Raw genomic sequence first — 20,263 nt, 5'->3', positions numbered from 1 at the left:
TCGTTCACGCCGCGAACGCTTGGCCACAACCGCGGTCTCGCGCTCGCTAAAAGCGCACACCTGCTCTGCGCACCCGGGCCGTACTCAACACGCCCGGGCAATCAATCTAGGCCGAGCATAGTCCACAAAACCGATAATATCACAAGTATATAGGTAACTCTCCGGCGTATCCGGGCAAAAGTCATCAGTTACCTAAAGCAATCGAAAAATATTCTAAGTATGGAGGAAATACCTCGTCATACGAGCACAACAGGAAAGTTATCAAAACACGAGCATACAACGATAACGCCGAAAGTGCAGATAAACAGATATAAGCAAGCAAAATTATAAAACATTAAAATTGCCGACCAACTTGGTCGACGATATCCAAAAGTTACAATCAAAAGGCCGGGCACGCAGGCCCCCAAAGTACTCCGGGCATTACCCAACAAAAGATAAAATGGCACGCAGGCCGAAGAAGAAGGGCACGCAGGCCCAGGACCACTATCTACTCTTCACTCTCTGGAGACTCGGGCACCAACGCGCCGTCCACAATCTTCGAAGAAAGCCCGATATTATCCTCCTTCAACCCAGGGTTTAGAAGCCTCAGTTGACGAACAGCACGCTCGAAACCGACTTCAGCCATGTCAGCCAAGCTTATCTTCAGGCCATCTATCTTCTCCACGAATTCAGCCCTAGTCTGCAGAGCGGCCACATCCGACGACTCGTCAGCCGAGGGAGCCCACTCAAGCTGAAGGTCGGCGAGCTTTTTCTTTTCCGCCGCAATCTCCCCGTCCTTCTGCTTGAGAACCGCGTCGATCTTTCTCTTCAACTCCTTGCGATCAGTCTCCAGGGTCTTCACCCTATCCTCGGCAGTCTTCTTTGCCGCCTCCGCCTCCTTCAGGGCCTCGGACGAGCCCGAGCCACCATTGGCTAACATTTGGGCCATCCCCAAAACCCTCATCACGGCAGCACCGTCGCGCGCCAGCTGTTTCTGAAGGGACGGAGGGTCCATCTCACCGATCCGACGAGCTTCATCCGGAGAAGTAACCAGGGGAAACTTCTCAAAATAACTTCCATCCTTGTAGCAAGGAGGCAATACAAAGCCACGCTCGGGACCTAAGCTCGACGGCTCATGGCGTCCCCCCTCGGTAGCACGAGGTCTCTTGGAAGCCCTCTCGTCCTCCTTCATCCGAGGAGAACCTGCTGAGGCCGAGTTCTCTGCAGCACCAGTTCCCCGATTCTTCTTCTTCTGATTCCTCTTTGCATCCAGGGCCATCTTCAGGACTGGGTCCTCCTTCTCCGGCATGGCATCTGCAAAGAAAAAATAAAAGGAGTTAGCGAAAACACAGGACAGAAAAGGGAAAGCAGGGTGAATAGGCACGACCTAACAACGCCCGAGTCTCCTCGGGAGTCCGACAAGATAGCAAAGCCTTGGTATTAATAGGCCGCTGCTCCACGACCGGCACACCATTCTCGTCCAATACGGGACTCCCATTCCTCGTCACCCACCGGGACATAGTAAAGCTGTCTACGTATTTGCATAGGACCGAGTAGGACTCTGCGTCTTGCTCGTCCAGGTCCCCATCTTCCCAAACGTAATATTTAGGGGGAGACGAGAAGTGACCTTTCCACCAGAAAAACGGGAACCTCGTACAGAATTCCCTTGCTACCTGCCCGTCCTCACCCCTCACTAACTCCCCGTCGGCGTCACGAAGGACCACGGAATCCGACACATCGTAGTAAGCCGTCGGGCTGAGCGGACGAACGACAAAGTATCGGTCCTTGAAACCCTTCACAGAGTCAGTGTACATCCCGAAGAGCTTCCGCTCGGCGTTTTTGAACGAGACCCAACCATATCGCCCGTCTGCCGCCTGCCTTTGAACACAAAAACACCAGCCGAACAATGCGGTCGTGGCACCAATACCCAAATAATCACAGACAATCTCGAATGCTCGCATAAAAGCAAAAGCATTGGGATGCAATTGGGACGGCGCCAAATTTAGAAACGCCATCATCGATTTCTGAAAGTCAGAGAAGGGCAGTCGGAAGCCGAGCTCCTTGAACACATATTCATACATCGCAAAGCCATCCCCGTTGAACCGAGAGCATATGCGCTCGTCCTGAGACGGGCACGTCACTTGGTAATTCGGCGCTTCGCCCTCTCTCAAAACCTCGATTTCTGTAAAGACCCCGTCTAGAGACTCAGTGTATCGGGAAGTGACCGTTAAGGCCTCCTCGGCTATCCAGTCGGCCGCAACCGTGCATTCGTAACTAAACAAGGGCATTGGGGAGACCCCTCCTTCGGCGTCCGGGCCCGGAGAATCAACATGGTCGTCGTCGATCAGAGAGGGCGCATTTTGATCCTCGATGATCTCGACGTCTGAACTTGTGGCCGTTGAGGCGTCCGACTCGCTACTCCACGACGAATCAGATCCCGAGCTAGACTCCGAGCTAGCGCTCGAATCAGATTCACCTGCACGCAGAAGGGAGAAAGTGAATTCGACAGTTCATCAAATCCACCCTTCCACCGCAATGCAAGCGAAAGGGTAGAGCAGGAGCGGCGGAGCCCCCGGCTAAACCCCCATCGAGGAAAGACGCCCGTCAGCCGAGGACTCGCGAAATGACGTGACACGACAACGAAAAATCGTATCCGAACAGGCACAACGGTCCAACGCCTACGTCATCTGGTCCACCGACCCACGCTAACCCCCGGGCATCGCCTGGATAACCCAGGGAGGAAGCAACGACCTCTCGGCAGACCCAGCCTACGTTTACGACGACGACCGCGAAAATAAAGCGCACAAAAGCGCACAAACCCTAAGGAAAATAAAGCAACGAAGAGGGAAGCGGACTTACGTGAAGACATGATGATGATAACCGGATGAGCTTCTCGGTAGACGAACGGTATGGTGAACAATCTGGAAGAGTATCTTCCGAGGAACGCCTGTCTGATGCCGAGCAGGTAAACAGAGAGAGTGAAACTTCCAAATGAGAGGATTCGCCCCCTTTTATAGGGAAAGGGCTCGGAAGGCGAAGCGTCGCTTCTCCTGACAAGCGCCGCCTCCTAGACCCTAGGCCATTATTACCTATGCCACGTCAGCACGTGTCGCCCACGCGCGACGTTTCGTCCCTCCACAGGCTGTTCCTCCGAGCACATCTGGTCGACAAGGAGCCATCTCATCGAGCATCTCCCCGGCCCGAGCATCAGGTAAAGTCACAGCTTCTTGACCAGAAAACTCCGACTTGGGGGGCTCCTGTTCTGGACTGGGCCAAGGTTAGGCCCACTATGATTTTCGGCCCAATAAACCTCAGAGGCCCACGTTCCTCTGCGGCCCTCCTACGCAGATAGGATGCCCACCTTAGACATGCTCGGCTGCCCTATATCCCCGAGCATATGACACCGACATGCTCGGCACTGACGACCCCGCAAACACCTTCGTTGCCGAGGACTCTGCTCCGCGCAAGGTTCCTTCATATTCAACCCTCCGAACAACTCGAATTCCACGTGGCTCCTGAAAGACCGCGTCTCCCTGGAACTTCGGAGCGGTTAACCAGGACAGAGGGCATACACGCACCTCCGATATTTCCGCTCAGGAAACCTGGCAGTCTCCTAGTTGGGCTTGGGATCCAACCCAATAGCGAGATCATGGCCCAGCGCTGGGGGCTATATATACCCTCTTTGATTAGAGGGTCAGATATTCAATTCTTACTCACTCTTAGCTAGTACTTGCACTCCTTTGCTCGTCCACTTACTTTGGCATTGGAGTACCTTGCAGGTACACCCCCCCTTTTTCTCCTTCCTAGAAGATCCAGTCCGAGCAGCCTACGACGAATCTTCTGATTAGGTACGATCAAATACAATGCCTATTTTATTTTAAACAATAATGACTTTTATTTGAAAACTAAAATATTTATTTTCAAATTTCAAAACGATTCCTATGGATATTCGGTTTTCAAAGAATTGGGAGTATAACATAGCAATCAATAAAACTCTAACTCTATTCAAGTAAAACAATTCCTTTTAATTATGCATATTGTTTATAATTCCTTTTATTTATATTATTCATATCATTAAAAAAATACTACACCAGAAAAAAATCACCCGTGCGGAAGCACGGGTCTCTGACTAGTTTATAATAAAATATTAAAATTCATTGTCTTGTGTGCGTGCGCGAGCGTGTGAACATCATACATATCTGACTGAATGTGTGTGTACACGCAAAATTTCGCATGCGCGCGAGCGTGTGAACATCATACATATTTGACTGAATGTGTGTGTGCACGCAAAACTTCGTGTGTGCGCGCGAGCGTGTGAACATCATACATATCTGACTGAATGTGTGTGTGCACGCAAAACTTCGTGTGCGCGTGAAGATCATACATATCTGACTGAATTAAATTGAAACATCAACAGACTCAATGTAAGAAGACAATGAAGTAGAGAGAGAAGAGAAATGAAAGCAAGTAATGTTTTCCTTCAAAGACTGCAAGAAAAGTTTATTCTATATTGCTATATAGACAAATTCTATAAGAAATGACTACAAATAAATACATTAATAACCTCATACAACTTCCTAATAGAAAATCATATTGTACACAATCTGAATACAGTCCAAGGTTCACCAATCTGTTCCTAAGTTTCTGGAAACAAAGAGTTTATCAATGTATTGGATTAGAGCTTCGGATGCTGCCGCATAAATTTGCATTTGGACTTTCGCTGATGCCTCTGAACAAAAGTCGCCAACAACAAAAGGATAAGAAAAAGAAAAATGAGTATCATGAATTCATAATTTATCATACAAGTTTCAGTAAATGAGCAAGCAAAGTTAATTATAGATTTACCATCCTCGTTGAGTTTCTTCAAAAGCTGTTCCTTTGTAGGAAGAACATACATCCCAGCTGAAACAGCTTTCCTGATGGCCCAACCATGATAAGGCGCAAGCGCTTGTTCGTAAGCCTTTGAAGCTGGATCCTTAAGGGAGTTTCCCCTGAAAGAAGATATACATGAACTCAACTCATTTACTGCATTCATTATGCTATTATGCCATAAGCTTAATTTAAAAAATATAAGAAACAGCTCTTTTAATTCAAATATATATACATCAATACATGTATCACACATTAGTTAAGACTCTAAGAAAGCTAGAACATGGGGGTAGGTGAGGATTGTTCAGGTATAAAGACTACTTAGATCATAGTCGATCCCTTTACATACAAGGCTGTGCGTCTGGATTGCGAACAAATCTAAGATAGACTTTGATACGGGATACCATCTTAGAATTTAAACTAGGTCTAACTCAAACCCCGAAGCTAACAAAAAAAGTGAGAATTACTAAAATCTTACAACTACTTTGGCTCATCAGTGTGGGATCACAACTAACAAAAGAGGGGTATGCATTAGAGATAATCACTTTTTGATATAAGGCAAGAAATGTTTTTCTGTGAAAGAAAGTGCCTTTGGACAAGCTAAGCCTAGGGTGTGTTTAGTCTGGAAAATTTTCCAGAAAATTACTTGTTGGGAATTCTGCCTTCATTGCAGTCCACCCTTAACCGTCTAAATGTCTAATTACGGCATTTTGGTTGCCTTCATTGCAGCCTCCAACACTTTTATTGTGTTGGGTGCAAGGGATGGATTTAATCTCGTATTGCTTAGAGATATGATTTGTGTTGTGTTTAAAGAGCTTGGACAACCCTCATCAAACAAGCCGGATTTGTAAAGTTGAGTTAGTCCCAACCTAAATTCTAAGATTATTGGAAATAAAAATTCACACTTACAGAATAGTAGTTATCTAACAAAAAAAAGTACATGGCCAGAAATTACCGTTCAATAAAAGTAGAAGGAAAAACAAAATATCAGACAACAATAACGAAGCGAAATGTTTTGACAAAAACCAATCGCATCTTGACATTTTCTTTGAAAAAATAACCTTTTCCAAAAACCATTAATCTTAGCACCACAACATTATAATCGGTAGATATTATAAAAAAGGAAAACATTTTGCATAAATTCTATTAATGTTTCTAGGTCATACTGGAATGACAATGAAACTGACCAGCAAATTGAACCCGGAACAATGGGGCTACAGTGGGAGGAGTGAGGAGTGAGGAGTGAATTATATTAGTAACTAGTTGCTAGGGGGTATAAATGAAACAACAAAAGGAAGATAATTGAAACAGTCACTAGCCTTAAAATAACTTTTGGGGATTAATGAAATGAAAATTGAAAACATAACCAACTAGCTACTACTGGGGTACAATGAACAACTTCATAAGAAAACATAGTTCAACTAGTTTTTGAAAAAGAAAAAACACATGAAACATGAAGCCAACAAGTTTGTAGTTCGATCGGTACTAACTTCGGTCTTTGAGATAGAAGTCTAAAAATGTTAAAACTTAAAAGTTCTACTTTACCATCAGTGATGGCGGTCCGTGGCGGAGAGCCAAAATCTCGCCATACCGGCCACTTTGAGGTGCCGTTATAGCGGATTATGGTGGAAAAATCCTCAATATCGGCTGATATTTACCATTGCGGTGAGCTCAAAAACCACCATGTATATCCGCCATATCGGGGCCATGGCGCCGCTATTTGATAACACTGCTCACCATTAGGCTGCCTATTTTCCACCCCTACCCCAATGCTCGCAAAAAAATAATAAAATAAATTTGATGTGGAAATTTTGAAATGTTTTGATTTCTCATTTCTCATGGATTTATTTCAAACCATGAGCAAAAGGAGAAGAAGTAAATTCTCAGCGTCCTCTTTCCACCTTGACTATCCGGCACTCGTGGATGAAAAGTGGAAGCTACCTATTCCTTCCATCCAAATTTACATTCCCACTTTGCACTCTATTCCCTCTCTTCCATGCCCAATATAATCTTAAAATCGTTCAAAGCATAGCATACACATAGAAATTTAAAGATAGAAGAAACAAATCACAAAGCAGTAACCACTTTACATACTCAGTAACTATCATTTGCTGAAAAAGTACTCTGACCATGTCGAGCCCGCGTTTTACTCTCAATAGATTTCTTGTCCGGCTGCCTGAATTCCTAACAGAATTGGCTTGTACATCCCGATCAATCAACGAATTTAATGTCTGTATGGACTTCGATGCCTCAGCTAGATCATTAACCTAATACACCATCAAACAATCAATCAATATCCTCAAAGCCTCAACTTAACAAATTAACAAATGACATGAACTAGAAGTATATAACACTAAGCACCAAGGAGAAAGCATTCAAACTACACATATACATAAACACTCGATTTCTTGAGATCACTATAACTATAAATTATACATGAAAACACTACACTACACTACTACAAAGAAATGCATAAAAATCAAAACTTTACATTACCCTTTTAAGAATCACAATAAACCCAATTGAAAAGTTAACCAATAGAACAAACCCATGATGAGGAATCTCGATTAGATTTAAAAAAAAAAAAAACACACCTTTGCAACGTAATCCATTTCAGCGAACTTGAAGGCGATGCCTAAGGAACCAAAGAGAGGGGAGATGAGAGAGCAGGCACGGGAGAAGGGAGCAACTTCAACCTCTGAGGTTTGCGAATCGGAGACGGTGTTTGCGAGGTTTTTGAATGCGTCTGCAATTTGGTGGAGTGTTTTCTCGCCGTTGATTGGTTCTGCCATTGGAAGCAACTGACGGAATCTCGCGGAGCTGTGTGATGTGGAATTGTTGTGATTGAGATGATGAGGAAGATGGAGTTTTGGGCCGGCAAGAACTCAATGCATGATTCGATGCCACGTTACTTGAAAAAGTATAAAAATGAGTAAATATCTCATAATATATTTTTGGGTTAAATAAGTTTTTGGTCCTTATAAATATTGCAGTTTCATTTTTAGTTCCTCTCGGGTTTTGGCAACGGTTTTAGCTGGTTTTGGCAACGGTTTTTTTTGTAAAAACTGTTGCCTAAAGGCAGGAAGGGACTAAAAATGAAAACTGCAATATTTATAGGGACCAAAAACTTATTTAACCCTATATTTTTTGACTTAATTATTCAAAGATTTATTTATTTTTCTTTTGGAACAAATGCAATATAATATATATATATATATATATATATATATATATATATATATATATATATATATATATATATATATATATATATATATATATATATATATATATATATATATATATATATATATATATATATATATATATATATGGGAGCGTATCCGGTGAGAACTGATATCTTCTGTGAGAAATGAGAACTAACGATATTAACCTTCTGATTCAATTAACGTTTCAGATTTCTTTATTCCATATAAAGAGCATCTTAAATTTTTTTATTATACTTAATATTTATAAATTCTATAAATAAGAGAATCTTATCATAATTATTTATTATTTATTATACTAATATTTGGTATAAATAAATACTAATATTTTTCTTATGCCAAGTATATATAAAGACTAATATTTTTTTTTAAAAAATTAAATAAATAATAAATTTTTAGTTTGTCAATATCTAATAAGCACCATAATTAACATATTATTGTTAGAATAATAAAATATATTTAAAATGCTTATAACTTAAAAATATGTAAAAGTAAAAAAAAAATCAATTTGCTAATAAATAAATCAACTCAATTAAAATATAGGTGATAATTTTAAATTCATATCAAATTAATATATACGAAATAAATTAATAATTTATTTTTATTTTAAACGGTCACAATAGTTGAAGATAAAAAATAAAACATTTATTAACTTGAAAATAAATAAATCAACAAAATTAAAATATATGTAATCATTTATATTTTTTAATACTTTAGATCAAATAAAAATATAATGAATAAATCAATAATATATTTTTATTTAAAATGGTCATAATAGTAAAATATCTATAATATAAGAAAATTAATGGTTTTGGAAAAGTCCAAAATACCCTTATTTGATTTTTTGCCACCACATTAAAATTGTGGTTTTTTGGTCTTTGTACCATAAAGTTCTTAATTTTATTATTAAAATAATACAATTCTTATATTTTATCAAACTTATCAAATCTCTCTCTATTCTCTATTTTTTTCTCTTTCATCACTTTCTCATTTCTTTCTTCAAAAAAAATCAATCAATCTATAATATAAGAAAATTAATGGTTGTGGAAAAGTCCAAAATACCCTTATTTTTGTAAATGATACCTAAACAAAAATGAAGTCTGTATACGGGAAAAAAAATCTATTATTGACCTAAATATTTTTATATACGAGAATTGTATTTATGTTCAAATATTTTTGATTAAAAAATCGTATACGGGAAAAAATATATTATTTATCTAAATATTTTAATATACGAAAATTTAATATTGATCCAAATATTTTTGTAAATGATACCTAAACAAAAATAATATTTGTATACGGAAAAAAAATCTATTATTTATGAAAAATGGTATTTATGACCCAAATATTTTTTATTTAAAAATGGTAGACGGGAAAAAATTTATTATTGATCTAAATATTTTTATATACGAAATTTATTATTGATCCAAATATTTTTGTAAATGATACCTAAACAAAAATGAAGTCTGTATACGGGGAAAAAATCTATTATTGATTTAAATATTTTTATATACGAGAAATGGTATTTATGATTAAATATTTTTAATCCAAAAATGGTATACGGGAAAAAATCTATTATTGATCTAAATATTTTTATATATGAAATAATAAATCATTTATCTAATTTTTTTCTTCTTTTTTAACATTTTTTTTGAAGAACTTTTTTTTAATTTTTATTTAAAATAAATGATGTATCCAAATTCGCGTAACCGAACAGAACCCGTGCGTATGCACGGGTTTGTTACTAGTTTAAAAATAAGAAGTTGCTTTTATTTATAATATATTTATTTATACTTTAAAATTTTAGATCAATATACTAGAATGTTATATTTTTTTCTTCAAAATAAATTATATATCAATATATTTATAATTATGTAATGAATAAAATTACACTAAGTCTAAAGCATAAATTAAAGACAATGTATGTAGATTATTCAAAAATAAATAGTGAATAGAATTATATCTATTTTAAAGTATCAAATAAATATATTATAAATAATTTGGAATGTTCATTTGATTAAAAAAAACAATATTGATTTACATCTATATTTTCATTCGATTAAAAATATTAAAGAATGTGGGATTATTAATTAAATATTAGTTTCGCTTTATTTATTTATTTGCAATTTTGAAAAAAAATTATATTTAAATTTTTTACAATTGTGAGAATTTAATATAAATTTCACTATAGTGACAATATTATAATAATTATGGCATTTTTTGGATATTGGCAAACTAAAAATTTAAATATTATTATTTATTTAATTTTTTAAAAATAAAATAAATCGAAAACTATTAATTTTTATCTATACTAAATATTAGTATAAAAAATATAATTATGACAAGATTCTCTATTTATGGAATTTATAAATATTAAGTATAATAGAAAAAATCCGGTAAGATACTCTTTTTATGGAATAAAGAAATCTGAAGCGTTAATTAAATCAGAAGGTTAATATTGTTAGTTCTCATTTCTCACAGAAGATATCAGTTCTCACCGGATACGCTCCATATATATATATATATATATATATATATATATATATATATATATATAAGAAGGGATATTCTTACTCCGAGTAAGTTATCAAGACTTACTCCTCATCATGACCATTGATTCTTTTCAATCTAATAGTTAGAATTAATAAGTAATTAAATATGGAGAGAGAAAAATAACACTAATTAATTTTAACCATTAGATTGAGAAGAATAATGGTCATGATGAGGAGTAAGTCTTGATAACTTCCTCTTGGAGTAAGAATATCCCTCATATATATATATATATATATATATATATATATATATATATATATATATATATATATATATATATATATACTTACATATATATATATATATATATATATATATATATATATATATATATATATATATATATATATATATATATATATAGGGGACGACTCAAGTGAGAACACTTGGTTATTATGAGAAATGAGAACAATGAATCACGACCATTAAATTTTAATTTTGTTGATTTTAATGGACTGGATTGGTTTCTCTTTTTATATTAATTTAAAATAAATATTAAGGATCATAGAAAGAGAAACCAATCCAGTCCATTAAAATCAACAAAATTAAAATTTAATGATCGTGATTCATTGTTCTCATTTCTCATAATAACCAAGTGTTCTCACTTGAGTCGTCCCCTATATATATATATATATATATATATATATATATATATATATATATATATATATATATATATATATATATATATATATATATATATATATATATATATATATATATATATATAGAGGAGGGATATATATACTCCAAGAGTAAGTGTTGAACACTTACTCCAAATCTTAACCATAGATTATCATTAATCTAACGGCTGTAATTAATTTTTTATGTAGAAAAATATTTCCAAAAATAATTAGATTAAATGATCAATTAAAACCGTTAAATTAATGAAAATCAATGGTTAAGATTCAGAGTAACTCTTCTACACTTACTTTTGGAGTAAATATTTCCCTCCTCCCTCATATATATATATATATATATATATATATATATTTTTTCAATTACACTTTAATAGGGTACGTTTATATACGATTAACCATGCCCACAAAGAAGTCTCAATAATAATAACAAGTGTTAAAAAAGAAGCGTAAGAAATAGATAGTCCTTTATCCTTGTCGAGGGTATATGATCATACTTTCCATTATATCTTTCACTGTTGGTTTTAATTGAACGGTAATTCGAACAAGACGTCGAATCACATGCAAAGGGTTTTAATCGCTCATAATATATAAAGACCAGAACGCGTCATTTCAAGTTTTGAATTCACTCTCATTCTAAAATTATGTTTCACTGAGTCACTAGGTCCACCCCCCTCATGTCCACTCTAAAAGTCCGATCCAGTGCACCGAAAGTCAGATCTAATGTGTTTGAACTCTATGAGAATCGACTATTAATTCCTACCATTTTTCCACGAAACCATTGTCTCTTCACCGGAACATGGATCACTAACCTCCTTCTCATAAAACATTGATCTCTTTCTCAAACAAATTACATATCAAACTCCCTGAGTCATGGTGACATCGAAGATTACTAGATTCTCTGCTTAACATAACGTCTATTTTATGGTTGTTGAAGCTAACAAGATCTTATTCCCCCAAAAGTTGATCGGGGAACGTTCCAAACCCTCACGCTTTTCCAATCTTTGCAACAACTTTGCCAAGGCCAAACTCCACAATAATTTTCGTCACAACCGCCCATACCTCGACAAGAGATGCTCACGAATATTCAACAATTGCAAGCTAACATTTGCATGCAAGGAGTTGTCGACCTATAACTTGGTACAACAACAAAACTCTTAAGCATTGGTGGACATGGTACTCGTAATAAAAGAGAACCTACAACGTGTTCCTTCGAGAACTGTCACCATGCGTGAGGTAGTTTCACGCGGCGACCACAAAGTCATACTGTAGTCGACTATAGTAGAAGCAACCTCACTTAACAAAATAATTATGAGGTCCCGAAGTCGTTACTAAAACAAAAGGCATATGTGTTAGGAAGAAAATAAATCAAATGCGATAAAAAAATCAATCAAAAAATTTGCTTGTATTTTCTCAAATTTTTATTGCTCGTTAAGATTTGAAACACAAATAAAATTAAAATATAAAACAAATAAATCTGTGGCATCCCTTTTTTTTAAATTTTAATATTTTAAGAAATAAAAATGCAAAAATGAAATAAATTAAAAAAAACATTTTTTTACTTTTCTTTTGTACTAAAACAAGATAATAATTTTTTTTAAAACAAAAAATCTAAAATTCTGAAAAAATTTGAGATATAATAGTTGTTCTTATTTAATCACCTCTAACTCGAGGGCATGAGTGACAATAGTTTTCATGTATCCTTGGTGAAAGATAGTTAATACAAATGACCTAAATCTTGTCCTTTAAATGTAAAAGGGATGCCGAGGATTTAAAATGGAATGAAATAAATCTGGAGGGATTGCTTTTATTGGTGAAGAAAAATGCATGATGGAGTCACTTGAGATTAAAATGAGATAAGGTGAAAGGGCCCACTAGTGAAAAAATAAAGGTATGTTCTGGAAATCATATCAGAATAAAAACACACATCTGGAAATCACACCGGATAGTCAGCCTCTTATGTTGACAGGTTGATTGATAATGGACTTGAATAATCAGCCTCAACTAATGGGTTAACGAAGCCCGACAAGAAAGTAAATGACCATCCTCAACCAAATACCCCAGCATGTATTTGTATATCAATATGAGTAGGCACCTCAGTGCATGCCTAGTCCACGTCACCTTTACGAGGTTCTCTTATTACCGCTATGACATATAATATGTGGTCCACGAACTTCATATGTCCTCGTACGGTAAGAACCCATATGAATTTTTATGCATCTCTTAATGCAACTAAGACCTATAGCAAAATTTGGTGCCAACCCCTCCCCATACCCATCAACTTTTTATTAAATATGATGTTACTCCTTACAGCATACTAGACTTTCCAAGAAATTCAGTGCTTTAAACACCAACCCATACCAGACTCTTACACAATTAAAAAAATATGCCAAAATCCACTGACGCTCAATTCATATACCAAAAATATGCCAAAATTGGTGACAATCTATTTATTTTGTACTGTTTTTATAGGAAATCCGGTATAAATGGATAAATTTTCTGAGGAAATATGCATTTACACCAATTTTTTAAATATTCGATAAAAATGTACTAGATTTATACGAAATTTTCAAAAAATTGATAAAATTGAAAAAAAAAATGCATGACTTACTAGCGAATATGTGTCTTAATATAGAAAAATCCAAAAATTTATAGAAAATTTTGAAAAGTTCATAAAAAATAAATAAATTTGACAGTATTTTACTTATTTGACTTAAAGAGATAATAGTTACGTAGTAACATGTAGGGGTGGGGTGCAAGTTCTTTTTTGTTTTTTTTTTTAAGTTTAAGAGTATCCGATAAATTTCTTGGAGGATTTAACATGCCACCCCTAAAATTATACATGGCACCCCCATTTCTTTTTGTTCCAGAAATGCCCCTAATAAAACACAAACAATGTTCGGACAAAATTTCCGGTAGAACCAAAATTTCCGGTACTTCCTGCTAAATTTACGGAATACCGTAAATTTCAAATTTACGTGTTACCGTAAATTTCAAATTTACGTGATACCGGGAATTTCTAATATACTGAAATTTCTGGTTGTTTAATTTTTAGGGTTTTTCTTTTAAACGGTATGGATTTTGCCGACACTTTTGAAGGGCTACGATTGCACCTACAAATTATGTGGCCTAGGATTCTCTGTCATGTGTATAAGTAGGGGCATGTGGTGTTGGGTAATACATCTTTCGAAAATGTCTATTTCTGAATTTCTTATTGGTGTGAACGTGTATTTCAATGGAAGAAACCCTGCAGTGGAATTCAAAATTCCAGATGACACCACATCTCTTTCAAGGTTGAAAGAAAAGATGAACGAATTGCTGTCTGATTCGGATAACAGGAGGGTGACAAAGATCGAGTTTCGAGAGGACTGGATTGATACAAATGGAAGAGTGAAATACAGAATAACCGAGTTGAAGAATGGTGAAGATGTGAAGGCCATGTGGAAATCATTTCGCCGTAGGATAACGAAAGGTCTGATCGAGTTGGATGCTCAGATCCAAAGATTCGTTGACAATATAATGAAGATGTTGAAACGTCCTGAATCTTCCGGTAGTGCTTAGGTTTTTATGTTAATTTTATGTTTATCATCTAATTGAACCATGTAAACGCAACCAAATTATGCAATAAATAATATGTTTGGTTTTACAAAATATACATATAAATAAAAAGAAATGGGGGTTATCTAAATGAACTAGTATAGAGGTCACCATATGGGTTTACCAAACCCATGAAGTTATCTAAATGAACTGCAATATACTGTAACCGGGCGTTCTGATCCCCTGCAGGTGATGGAGGTGGTGGTGGTGGCTCAGCATAAACCCTAGCACGTGAAGGCCCAGGAACGTCAAAAGCAGTGGTCGGAGGTATGATCCGAGGATGATACACTGAGGTACCAATCCAGGTATCCATCCTCGCACTGAGAAGCATGCTGAACAATAGCTGAGCTCTCTTTGATCTCACGTGCAGAGCTGATGATGTGGCTCTGAAACCATCTATCGATACCGCTAGTTGGAGCCACAGGAACAGGAAGAGGGATAGTCTGAATAAAGCCATACTGACGTAGAAACCTCTCAGGTAAGTGTCTAGTCACATGGGTCTCCCACCTGATATGCATAGAGTACAGAGAAGCGTCATCAAATGGACGATGAGGGCGGTAAGATGCATATGGTGTCCATACCACATCGTCCACAGTCAGTGCATCGAGCCTCCGCTTGTACTCAGCCACACCTCCAGGAATGGCCTGCCTGGCCTTCCATCTTCTCGCACACGGTGAGTCAGCAGCGACACAATGAGTCTTCTGATCACATAAGTGAGGGAAGTGCTCGCATATCCAACATTGCAAATAAATAAATAAAAATAAAAAATAAACAAATTAAAATATACCTGCAGAAGAATAAGATAACCAGCCAACTATTTCGTCTTCAGCTGTGTAGCAACATTCAGGGCAGTGTACAACATGGTCAAAGTTACCAAACTTGTCTGCAAAGAGAGTACATGTCAAAAGATGTAGCATGTACGCCCTAGCGGCAGCCTGGTACCTCTGAGCAGCCACATGCTCATGGTATCTGTCCCTTAGCCAAGACATCCGAAGAAGTAAACCACGGTTATACGAGAACTCATTATACACTATCTCCTGAGATACCTCTAAGTCCTCCATAACCAAGCGCAGTGCCACCGCTTGGTTAATGTAAGGAGGTGTGAAGAACGTACCAGCAATGGGTATGTGGAGGAGGGCATCTACATCATCCAGTGTCGCTGTCATATCCCTAAATAGAAGGTGAAAGGATGATCTCTGGGTGCCACTTCTCAACAATAGCAGGCATCAGAGAGGCATCCAACATGGTAAGGGAGCACTAAGAAAACTCCAACAAGCAAAAGTCTCTAAAAATACGATTAACCGCCTCAGGCATAGGATTCCTCGGGAAGTCCTTCAGCTTCAACCAATGTGAAATGATCCTCAGTGCTCCTCGCTCCTGTAATAGGCAAAATTAAAATATTATAAGCAAACTATCGTACAGTAGCATAAAGTAAAATATTAATAATTAAATAGTTACATATATATATATATATATATATATACCTCCCCCTGCCATATCCGGTGAGCGATATGGTCAGCATATCTCGTGAGCACGAACACGTCTCTAAGTCCTTCAAGAAACCCTCCATCAGTGTGCACTGATAGCTCAGTAGACGCCCTGGCAGTGGTGTCTGTATCGGTCGGAGACACCTCATCCACGGCCTCAGTAAAAACAACCTCCTCAGGCTGAGCCTCCACCAACTGCTCAACTACAGGTTCCTCAACAGCAGGCTCTTGGGTAGCTGCATGTCTCTGACGACGTGGTGGACGGAACTGTGCCGACTGCTCCGCCAACCGTTTCCAATGAGAACCGGTCGGAGGACGGCGTCCAACTCTAAGCTCTGAAGCATGTGCCTCTTCATCTCTAGCATGAGCCGCTGCTGCTCTATCAACATTCATGCAGGCTATTGTACCGTCTCTGCCTTTGCTCCTCACTGAAACAAGTAAAAAAAAGGGAAAAAAAATTAGAAAAATTGCAAATTACCGGGAATTTTGAAATTTCCGGTATTTTTCAAAATATTTATAACTACTGTAAATTTCAAAAATTTTGGTATATGTTTTTCTAAAATTACCGGAAAATTTTGAAATTTCCGGTGGCGATTAACCGAAAATTTTGAAATTCTCTATATGAATATACCGTAAATTTCGCAAATATACCGCAAATCTTACAGTTTTTCGTGAATTTTCTGATAACACCTCCAAATTTTCGGTATCACTTGTAAATTTTAAAAATGCAGAAATGTCACGTAAATTTGAAAATATTTTGTAAAGTTTACATTTTGGACATTTTAGTCTTTTCATTGTATGTGGGGGTGTCATGTTTAACAAATGGCCATTTTCATGTTAGGTTAGCCCAAGTAAAAGATGGCCCAATAAGACACCATTGTTTCTATTTTTATTTTTAAACTTGTAAATATTCTTGTAATCATCTTGCTTGCTAGATAAAATAGTTTTTGCCAATCATCTTTACTCTTTTTTTGGAATAAAATCATCTTTGATTGTATGCTTCAACCCAGAACCAACGTTTCAGCATTTCGTCACAACAACAAGATCATTCATTTTGACTGAAAAATACAATCTAATTCTCACAAATCAACCCAACTCTAACCTTGTACAAAATTCATATGAACAAATACCATATGAACAAATCACTATCACTAAAATACAAGTAATATATACCAAAAACCCAAAAATAAAAAAAAAAATGAAATATAATTTAGGTACTACTAGTAGTAGTATTAAGGATTTGTCACTGCACAGCTGAGACCAATTTTCCTTAATCAATCTTAAGCGGCAGCTAACCCAAAACCACAAGACTTAAGACTTGTTTTAATAACTCACATGTAATAAATTTAATTAATCAACCTCACAATAAATCTAATTTTAATTATCTTCCATCTAATCCTCTTTTTTTTCTTCAATGTCCTAAGAGTTTGAAGACAATGTTGACAAAGTAGTAGCTGATGAAGTTCTAGGAGAAGGAGAAGCATTCTTCAACACCACAGTTGGTAAAATGCTAGTTTTTCTTCTCTCTTGTTCCTTTATCAATTCACCTCCAAAAAACTCCAACTTATCCAAATTCGTATTCTCGGCAATCTTTCTTCCTTTAAACAACACAGATTCAACATTCTTCTGTGCTAACATCTCTTCCGAAACGGCCAATAAATCCGACTCCGTTTTTGCTGTCTTTCCCTTGTTTGCCTTTGCCATCACTCCATTTGATTGAATCCGCACATAATTTTCTACCCTACAATCTCCAAATGCCATTGATACAGCTTGATCAACCTGCATTATAATATTCATTCATTAGTCACAGCTTCCGAATCATTTGTCTGCTATTTTTGTATAATTTTTATTATATATAATTTATTTCAGTCACATTATTAATTAGATTTTAGAATCATCATAATATCTATGCCAATAATTAAACTTATTCATTACACATTTTTTTATTTCTAAAAATACAAAGTGATGTGTTTGTTAGGTGAAACATTCATTACTCTTAGCCTAATTAGTAACCACCACCAATTCAATTCCAATTATTTTAAATTAAATAATCAATGAAAAATAATTCAGAGATTCGGAACTTTATTTTCTTTGTCGTTTTCGATTTATTTAATTGTAAATAATTGATTATATTTTAATAATATAATATAAGATTTGTTTGCTTACCATATCGGAAGCTCCTTCACCAGCTATCCTGACGAAACCTGACGGAGATTTAACGGCGTTAAAGTCCAATTCTCCGTTACCGAGAGAAAGCACCAACAAGTCAGAGACGCCGTTACAGAAAGGAAACTCGTGTTTATTGTTTAGCACGTGCGTGACGGCGGTAGCCGTTGGATTGTTCATCGCTATTCCGCCGTCAACGGCCATAATCTTTGTTTTTCCGTCGATGGACTTCATTTCGATGGGAACCGCTGGATCAGCTGACGTGGCAGCACACACGTCACGCATCTTGTAATCGTAACCGTCGGTTTCGAGCGCGTCGGCGCGGGAGAAAACGAACGGAGCGCGCGTGACGAGATCGTAGCAGGGGATTAGAACCGGTTTCAGTGTATCCTTCAGCGTGGATTCACCGAACGTTTTACGGAAAAGCTTCTCCGATTTTGTTTCCGATTGTAGAACTCGTCGGAGAATCCCCGATCGCCGTGAGATTTTACTGCGGTTGTTGATTAGGAACTTTAACGCCTCATCGGCAGTGAACATAGGGAGACCGTCTTTTCCACGTGTGAACAAAAGCGCAGCGAGGACTCCACCGACACCGGAGCCAGCAACGGCGTCGAAGAAACCTGCAATATGAGCGTTAGGATTGCCGGATTTTCTTTTGAGGCAGGATTCGAGGTGAGCGAGGGACTTTGCAGCGAGGATGCCGTCAGTGTAGCCGGCGCCGTCAATGCAAAGAATTCTGACTCTGCCGGCGGCGTGTTTAGCTTGTTTGACGTCTTTTGAGAGCGAATTCTTTGGATTTTCAGTGTCGGTATAACCGAAGAGGAATTTATTCTCCAAGATGGAGAAGATTTCATAGGTGAGTTTGTCAACTTCGAAATTGGTGTCAATTGAGTTCAAGTTGAAGTTCATTTGTGATGTGGACAGAGCCGCCATTTCTGCAATTCGAGTGAATGTTTTTTCCTTCTTGTAGAGTGAGAAAGAGAGTTAGAGAGAGAAAGAGAATTTGTGTATTGTTGAAAATGGTGAATTGTGATGATGAAGAATAGAGGAGGACGTGTGGTTATATAGTGGGAGTGAGTGAATGTAACGATCCAAGAACATTCCAAAGATGTCCTAGTTAATGGCCATGTCATTAGGTATTTCTTATTTTCTTTTCTTTTTGTTCTTTATAATTACTTTAATTTAATATAAGTTTCGGAAGGATGTAGGAATTGATTGTTAAATAGAAATAATACATAATTAAATATATTTATTTTATTTAATTTAATAAAAAGTAGGAGTTAAAAGGTAGTGCACTGACAGTGTAAAATAATTTTACACTGTCATCCAATAGAAAATCATAAATGTGCCATGTCATTAAGTTTTTTTTTAATAAAAAAATGGTTTAATTAGATACATGGGTGGTGATTGGTTGACAGTGTAAAATATTTTTACACTGTCAGTGCATCACCCCTTTTCTCAAAAAGTAGTTGTAAATGGAATAGAATGAAGATTATTATTTTTTTAAATTTTTTCCTTTTTAAACAAGCTTAGTATTATATATGGAGAATTATTTATGAAAATATCGTAGTGGCACAAGAAATGATTCATATTATGCATAAGATGAAAGGAAAGATGGGCTATTTTGTGATTAAAATTGATTTAATTAAAAAATATGATATGTTAATGTGGTCTTTTAATTGAAAATATCTTAAAGCAGGTCAAATTTTCTTTAGAGCTAATTACTATTTTTTGGTCTCTATTACAA

General features: G+C 36.5%; 2 protein-coding genes across 2 annotated transcripts; both read right to left on the bottom strand.

Moving 5' to 3' along the window:
- Positions 1 to 4,505: 4,505 nt before the first annotated feature.
- Positions 4,506 to 7,759, bottom strand: LOC131625690 (accelerated cell death 11-like). Its single transcript, XM_058896528.1, has 4 exons — positions 7,443 to 7,759; positions 6,943 to 7,115; positions 4,825 to 4,970; positions 4,506 to 4,708 (listed from the first exon to the last, which is right to left on the bottom strand). The coding sequence occupies exons 1-4, from the start codon at positions 7,638 to 7,640 to the stop codon at positions 4,602 to 4,604; spliced, it is 624 nt and encodes a 207-aa protein (XP_058752511.1). The 5' UTR covers positions 7,641 to 7,759; the 3' UTR covers positions 4,506 to 4,601.
- Positions 7,760 to 17,376: 9,617 nt separating this feature from the next.
- On the bottom strand, positions 17,377 to 19,560 carry LOC131625689 (patatin-like protein 7). The gene is made up of 2 exons (XM_058896527.1): positions 18,517 to 19,560; positions 17,377 to 18,129 (listed from the first exon to the last, which is right to left on the bottom strand). The coding sequence occupies exons 1-2, from the start codon at positions 19,447 to 19,449 to the stop codon at positions 17,770 to 17,772; spliced, it is 1,293 nt and encodes a 430-aa protein (XP_058752510.1). The 5' UTR covers positions 19,450 to 19,560; the 3' UTR covers positions 17,377 to 17,769.
- Positions 19,561 to 20,263: the final 703 nt, after the last annotated feature.

This window comes from Vicia villosa, unplaced genomic scaffold (assembly GCF_029867415.1).
Source record: "Vicia villosa cultivar HV-30 ecotype Madison, WI unplaced genomic scaffold, Vvil1.0 ctg.000233F_1_1, whole genome shotgun sequence".
Taxonomy (NCBI): domain Eukaryota; kingdom Viridiplantae; phylum Streptophyta; class Magnoliopsida; order Fabales; family Fabaceae; genus Vicia; species Vicia villosa.
The sequence above is the reverse complement of the archived record's forward strand: the minus strand, read 5'-3'. Positions and strand labels throughout refer to the sequence as shown.

Bases quoted from the DNA above. Each gene is read 5' to 3' on its own strand.
- LOC131625690 (XM_058896528.1), bottom strand. From the start codon at position 7,640: ATGGCAGAACCAATCAACGGCGAGAAAACACTCCACCAAATTGCAGAC. The intron at 7,116-7,442 runs GTGTGTTTTTTT...ATGGTGTATTAG, and splicing joins AAATGGATTACGTTGCAAAG to GTTAATGATCTAGCTGAGGC. The intron at 4,971-6,942 runs GTATGTAAAGTG...ATCTTCTTTCAG, and splicing joins CAGCAAATGATAGTTACTGA to GGGAAACTCCCTTAAGGATC.
- LOC131625689 (XM_058896527.1), bottom strand. From the start codon at position 19,449: ATGGCGGCTCTGTCCACATCACAAATGAACTTCAACTTGAACTCAATT. The intron at 18,130-18,516 runs GTAAGCAAACAA...ATTATAATGCAG, and splicing joins GTGAAGGAGCTTCCGATATG to GTTGATCAAGCTGTATCAAT.